Genomic DNA, 7,025 nt, shown 5'->3' with positions numbered 1-7,025 from the left:
TCTGCCTGGGCGGAGCTCTGATTGGGCTCCTGCCCTTGGCCCACGCACCTGCAGCTGATCTCGAGCGAATTGCAGTTCTCTGGCTCTTAAGGCTGGGGCTCTGAGCTATTCGTCGCTGGAATATTGAGTAACTCTCGTTTACCTGGATCAGCCCCTTTGTGACCCCTGGACCCCGTGAGTAGGAGAGTGAGCTGAGCTGCTTGTGTGGAGACTGTTTGGACGAGGAGCAGAGCGAGTGCGAAGAAGTGTGTCTCCCCAGCCTATTGATCCCCGGGACCCTGGTGTTTCCCCCCCTCCCTTCACGTGTATATAGCGCACCAGTGTGATTAATAAAGTGTCGTTGAGCTGTGCTACCTCAGTCTGCGCCTGAGTCCGTTCCACCCCCGTGACAGACACATATTTCTTATGAACAAGAATTTATTTTTGAACACTGAAACAGTGATGGGCAGAAAATCGGATCATTTTAAGTAACTTAAAAAACATAAATGAAAAGGATCAGCTGTTTAAAGTCCTTCTCTTACCATGTGTTGTAAAGTCCATATGTGTGCCATGCCTCACTGATGGTAAAAACACCTAAAAGATACACTTGTGCATTTACAGTTGAAGCTCCACCTGCAGCCCCATCTTTCCTTTCACTTCACTTTCACTTGGTGAATTTTAGGAGCTGAGACATCCTTCATTTAAGCACCAACATAGAGTAGTGAGTCATAGACAGGGGGATGAAGATTGTGGTAATGTAGTGTAGTTTTTAATACTTTTTGCATGAAATAATCTGCTTTTAGTGACCAACAGTGAAAAGGCGGTTAAAAAGATCACCAGCTTTGTAGTCCTTCTGTGAAATGATCCCACAGCTTCAGAGTTGGATACAAAAAACAAGGTGCAATCAACAAAGTTCTCAGATTTGATATTTATCTGTAATCAATGAAAGTCTGTGATCCACATATGTGAGGGCACAGCAATATTTGTTCTGACAGCTGTGACTAGCATCATCACTTCTTTCTGCTGCAGGGAAGTCAGTCTGGGCTTCACCAAAGAAGGACAATCAATGTTAGGGAGCACTGAAGATGTGCTAAGAAACTCTATATTTCATTTTCCTTTGCTTTGTTGGCCATCTGTATATTTTAAACGTTTGTATTTTTTGATGTCTATAACTGAAAAACATTCAGTATATAACAGTGTACCATATTTGTCCCTAAACATGGATGTAAAAATGATGCTGAACCAACTGTTCTGAAATCTTTTAATGAGTGAAATGTACACATGTTGATCTCATTGACTGATGAGCTGATCAAAGTTAACGGTGTTTTTTTCTGTGTCATTCAGTATGCCCAGATAAGGAGCCAGGACTGCAACCATGGATGCCAGGACACAGTGAAGACCACCGTGTGACGATCAGTAATAACCGCACGGTCCTTCTCACAACTTCAGCTACTGTCCACTCTATTGAGATTCTCAGCGGAGGTAAACTGGACAAATCTATCATGTCTTTATCTTTCTCTAAACTGAAGTGATATTTCAGGAGACCGGTGAAGAAAAGCTTCAGCATAGGAAGAAAACTAGCAAGAGAAAGGAAGAAGAAAGAGACCATGATTCTTACATGCTTCAGAGATAACAAAAGGTGTCCCATAGTTGCAGTGGTTTGGGATTGTGGTTTGAATTTAGCTGAACCCAACACAGACCCACCAGAGAAAAGTAAGATTTGGACTGTGTAATATGAGCAGTAGGTGAGGTGTTTTGGTGAGGAGTAGGGGGGCATAGCTTATCTGTGTTTGAAATGGTCCAGGAAAAGTCTTTCAGTGTAACTAAGGCTGCAGCTACACTGGGATTTACAGTCACTGAACTCGTAGCCCTTACCAGAACCCCCCAAACCTGCAGCTTCAGTCTCAGAGGAGCGCAACAAATTTTGCCACTCTGCCAGTTGGTCCAAGCACATTCTCAACCCCCTACTATACACCCTGTACATCGATGACTGCTCACCAACCCACCTCAACTAACGTCATTGTCAAGTATGCTGATGACAACACCATGGTAGGGCTCATCTCTGATGGAGGTGAGACAGTGTACTGGGCAGAGATGGAAAACATGTCTGGCTGTTGCTCCGAAAATAGCCTGAAGCTGAATATCCTTCAAACAAAAGAACTTATAATGGACTTCAGGAGGCACGGACTGGTCCCCTCCCCTCTCATTATAAATGGGGAACTGGTGGAATCTGTCTCCACCTTCAGATTTCTGGACACCTGATCTCATCTCTGCTGATCTCGTTCACAACACCATTGCCCTGGTAAAGAACAGCAGGATCAACAGCAGCTGCACTTTCTCCATGTCCTGAGGAAGAGTAACTTGAACCAGAAGCTGCTGCTGGCCTTCTACTGCTCCTCAGTGGAAAGCATGCTCTCCTACTGCCTGGGTTTTTGATACGCAGGGGCATCAGCGTAACTTTGTGGGTAAATTCCCAGATGATTAAACATGCGACTATTTTGCTGGTAATACCTGAAATGAGTAAAGAAAATCAACAGCCTATTTATGCAAGATAATTCATAGTTTTATTGGGGGGTTATATTGGTTCGGGGGGTCATAACCCCCCTAACCCCCCTGGAACTTACGCCCCTGTGCAGGGGTCACAAATGAGAAGCCTTACAGGGGCTTGTCCTTCCATGATGCGTCCTCTTCTTGCTCCTTCTCTTGCTTGCGTTTCTGCTACCTGAGATATTCACTAAGAAAACTATTAATCTTCCTTATTTACTCATAGATCTTTGTTCTTTTATCTTCGTTAGCAGTTCTGACATCCACTAGTCCTTGGCCACCTTTCTTCTGTTTAGCGTACAGACTCAGGGTGCTGGCTTTGGGGTGAAACCCTCCATGCATAGTAAGGAGCTTCCTTGTCTTGATGTCAGTGGCTTGTTTCTCTTCTGTTGGCCAGCTGATTGTTGCAGCAGGTTATCTGATTACTGGCAGAGTGTAGTTGCTGATTGTCCCTGACTCTGCAGGTATTTGATGGTTGCAGTTTCTTAGCAGCTTCTTCATTTTTCCCAATTCCCTGTGGGATTGCTTGAAGGTCTGAATTTAATTAAAAAGTGAAAAGTATATAGAGTATATTGTGCAAAAGAAATCATTTTAATTAATGACAGAAATGTGGTAAACAAAGGGCTACGGTCGTTCTGAGAGAAGTAATACATGCAGGATGTATCACTGAATGCTTATTTACTACTGAGCTGAAATCATTGAACTACAGACAAAGTAAAAGAGATAGCTGTCAAGCTACATCCATGTATGTGTTTGTGTGGAAAGCCTGAATTCAGGGCCATAAATGGTAGGAAGACAGAAGGAGTTTGTGGGCACAGGGGCATGAAAGACCTGCCAGGAGGCTTCATCACTCACCCACCCTCCTCTCTCCCCCACAGGAAAGCTGGTGATTGCTGACACCAACCGGCCTATACTGCTTCGGACAAAACACATTCTGATTGGGAACAAGGGGGAGCTGCACATTGGAAGCCCAGACTGTCCTTATAAAGGCAACCTCACCATCTTGCTATTTGGAAGGTGAGGGTTTATAAAACGTAGCAGAATAAAAACACTATTTGTTAAAAATGAGTTATTAGGTATTTACTGTTAAGAAAAAAAGTAAGTGTAAGATTTTTACCACGTTTACTAATTGGTGGATACACCGTGTTTAAAAAGCAGTGATTATACTTGTTTGGAAGAAGGTAGCAGTGTGAATCACAAGACTAAAAGTAAACTGAGTGGTAAAGAAAGGATTGTGGTTTGGTTAAAATGGAGCGACTTGGTCCTGAGACCCATCCGAGAATTCTTGCGACGCACACATCAGGGGACTGACTGAGGCTCGTGTGACGCCACGTGACTGTGACGGGAAGGTAGAATGAGGCAGCAGAAGAATAAGACCAGTAATGAAACTTTTAACAGAGAACGACCTCAACATACGGTAGTAATAAACAAATATGTTCGATATCCCAATGCGTTGTCTTTTGTTATCAGTGATGATAGCGTATTAAATAGTGAATTTGTTGTTGCACACAAACTAATGACAAACATTATCATATTAGACTACTTGTGATTAGTAAGAAAAATATTTGTTATCATTTTGCTGTTAGTAAAAGATCTATTTACTCATTTACTTAATACCTGTTATGGTTATTAAAAAGTATTAATTGATGCCATCTTTGTTGTCTTCATCAGGTTTCATGAATTTGACTGCATAGTTTTCACCTAATCAGACACAAACTTTATAAAAATGAATTTAGATTAATAAAACAGACTAATTTTTAGGTAAAGTAATCACGAGTCACAGCCTGTTGTACAGGACTTGTGCTCTCTTGTTATTTGATTCTTCTGTCTCTCCTTAAGACCAACTATCTAACAAACCTGACACACATAAAAGATTTTTGGGTTTTTTAATTCTTGGAAGAGAAAGAAAACAAACTCTTAATAATTATTCTGCAATAATTTGTTTGTATAAACCAACATCAAGGCTAACTAAAGTGCACTCTGTGTCTCAAAGCCACTTGAAACTGGCATACTGTCCAAACATTTATCATTCTCCATTCTTGTCCATAGACTGGATGACAGCGATGAGGAGCACAGCTACTTCGGGAGAAAGTACATTGGCGTGGGGAGTGGGGGGACACTGGAGATTCACGGAGAAAGGAAGCTGTCCTGGACATTCCTCAACAAGACCCTCCATCCCAGAGAGAGCAGTCAAAACAGCTATCTGTTCCAAAGAAGCTGGGGGAATCGAGGCATCATAGTCCACGTAATCGACCCCAAGACAGGGGAGGTGCTGCATGATGACAGGTGAAGTTCCTCTTGAACATAAGGGCTGCATCAGAGCTGCAGTAAAATCTGGAGACTTAATTAGAGAAGTAATGATCTGGTAACTGGCAGATCATAAGCTTCTAATGAAGGGTTGTAATGAAGTAGACAAATGTGCTCTTAATAAATCTAACGGTGTTTTACAGACGGATATTACATTTAGAAATCAATGACATGCTTAATATTCTTTCATTAATAATAAAATCTATTCAGCCATCAGGTCAATAGGTCCAGTAAAGTGACATAAATATATTATTGAGCAATATTAGTGTCAGCCCTCTTTCGAAGAGAGATTGTTACCAGTAAATGTCAGTTGTTACTAAAGGGTCATTTATCATGACTCTTTAGTAACATTTATTTCAAAAGTGTCATTTACAACGGACATTTTATGCTAAAACATAACATCAAAAAATTCTCATTTCATGAGTGAAGTCTTACCAACTGCCATTCCTGTCACAGAAATGCACTTTGGCAGTCAGAAAGGCTGAAACAGCGTTTCTTTTTCTATACAGTGACAATGATTTTCATGTTTGGTGGTGACATTGATGAATAAAGACCACAGTTACTGTCCTTGAATTCAATTTGATTCAGTTTTATTTATATAGGTCCAAATCACAACCACAGTCAACCTACAGAGAACAATGAAACAAGTCAAGCACTTGGTGACAGTGGGAAAGAAAAACTGCCTTTTAACAGGATATAACCTCCAGCAGAGTAAGGCTCATGGAGGGGATGTGTGAGTGGTCGAGGGTGAAGTGGGGAAGGCAGGAAAAAGACATGTTGTGAAAGAAAGCCAGAGATGACCATGGGCTTCATCAAAAACTCTTAAAAGTAGAGAGGATGTCTGTCTTCTGAAACTGGGAGCTGGTTCCACAAACGAGGTGCCAGAAAGCTAAAGTCTCCTAAAGCTAAAACCTGCAGGACGGCGATTTTACTGCAAAATGAGAGCGGCGCTCGGCAGACTGACCTGTACACAGGGGTAGAAATGGTTGCAGCAGCTACTTAAAATCAGTTGTCAAAAGTGAAATGCAGTCGTAACTCTCCTAATTTTATTCTAGTTACAAGGAGAATGCCAATTCAATTTTTACTCAAGCGTGACTGAAACATTATTGGTTAGGTTTTTAAACTTTGTTTTACACCATTAAATTACAAGTAAAAATGCGTCAGAGATTCATTCAAGCTGTGAACCGCTCTGAAGCAAAAAATGCAAAATAGCTCGTGTTCTCCATGTCATCTCGTGATGGCAGACTGTTTGCAAAATAGCACAGCTTTCAAAAGTCCCCTGAACAGAAGGCGTAAGAATTTCTTTTATCTGTCTCTCTTTTAATCTCTGCATCATTCTCACAGGTTTGACACGTACCGCAGCAAAAACGAGAGTTATCGCCTTGCAAAATATGTCGATGGCATCAAGCCTGGGCTCATACTGGCGATGATGGTCAATGACGAGGGCTCCAACAACTTGGAGGACTCCGCTAAGAAGAGTATATCCAGGCTTGGCAGCAAACACATCGGGAGTCTCGGCTTTCGGTAGGCTATTGAAACACAATTTTAAAATGAAGTCCATCAACCTCTGTAACCGAACCTGTCATTTTGCCAGGTGTGACAGGAAGTTGATTCATTTAAATACACTCCCCCAATTCTACCAAAGCATATTCTAAATGATACTAATTCTCTTGTCCCTGACGAGTGTGTGTAAACTTCTGAGCTCAAACCATGTCAGGAAAGAAAATGTGTTTTTGAGCTCTCAGCACAGTATTGTCCAGAGCATTCATTTCATGGACTGCTTTGATTTAATGAGAAAATGTTAGAACCTCAGGTGAAGCACCTTGAATAGTTGTCCTTTTCTCTAATCAATGCCTGAAGCTTTTGGGGATCTCTTGGTGATTAATGATTTTCTACAAACTATGTCAAGGGTAATATTTGTTAGGCAAACTAACACTGGCCACTTTTCTTTTGCTTGCACAGTGATAAAAAAGCAATCTAAAATATAACTTTAAAACGGTGAGAAGTATTGGAAACAAACAAAGGACATTTGTTTTCTAAGAGACAACTGCAGTCTGCTGCAGCAACTCCTGATTGGAAGACTTCAATCAATCAATCTTTATTTATAAAGCACTTTTCATACAGAAAAAATGTAGCACAAAGTGCTTTACATAGTTAAAAGCAGCCCACCCTCCAACTCACTCCCCACACTCTCA

At 41.4% G+C, this 7,025-nt stretch overlaps 1 protein-coding gene across 1 annotated transcript in view; it reads left to right on the top strand.

The window, feature by feature from the left end:
• The window catches only part of cemip (cell migration inducing hyaluronidase 1), a 132,853-nt gene that overhangs the window by 54,241 nt on the left and 71,587 nt on the right, over window positions 1-7,025 (top strand). The window contains exons 3-6 of the mRNA XM_005742891.1: window positions 1,324-1,461; window positions 3,402-3,540; window positions 4,573-4,809; window positions 6,175-6,354. Of these exons, the coding sequence (XP_005742948.1) occupies window positions 1,324-1,461; window positions 3,402-3,540; window positions 4,573-4,809; window positions 6,175-6,354 (694 nt within the window). The remainder of the gene's footprint in view (window positions 1-1,323; window positions 1,462-3,401; window positions 3,541-4,572; window positions 4,810-6,174; window positions 6,355-7,025) is intronic.

The sequence above is a fragment of the Pundamilia nyererei genome, unplaced genomic scaffold (assembly GCF_000239375.1).
Source record: "Pundamilia nyererei isolate P.nyererei 1_Seehausen unplaced genomic scaffold, PunNye1.0 scaffold00124, whole genome shotgun sequence".
Lineage (NCBI taxonomy): Eukaryota > Metazoa > Chordata > Actinopteri > Cichliformes > Cichlidae > Pundamilia > Pundamilia nyererei.
Note: the sequence above shows the minus strand (reverse complement) of the source record. Positions and strands in the feature narration are given on the sequence as shown.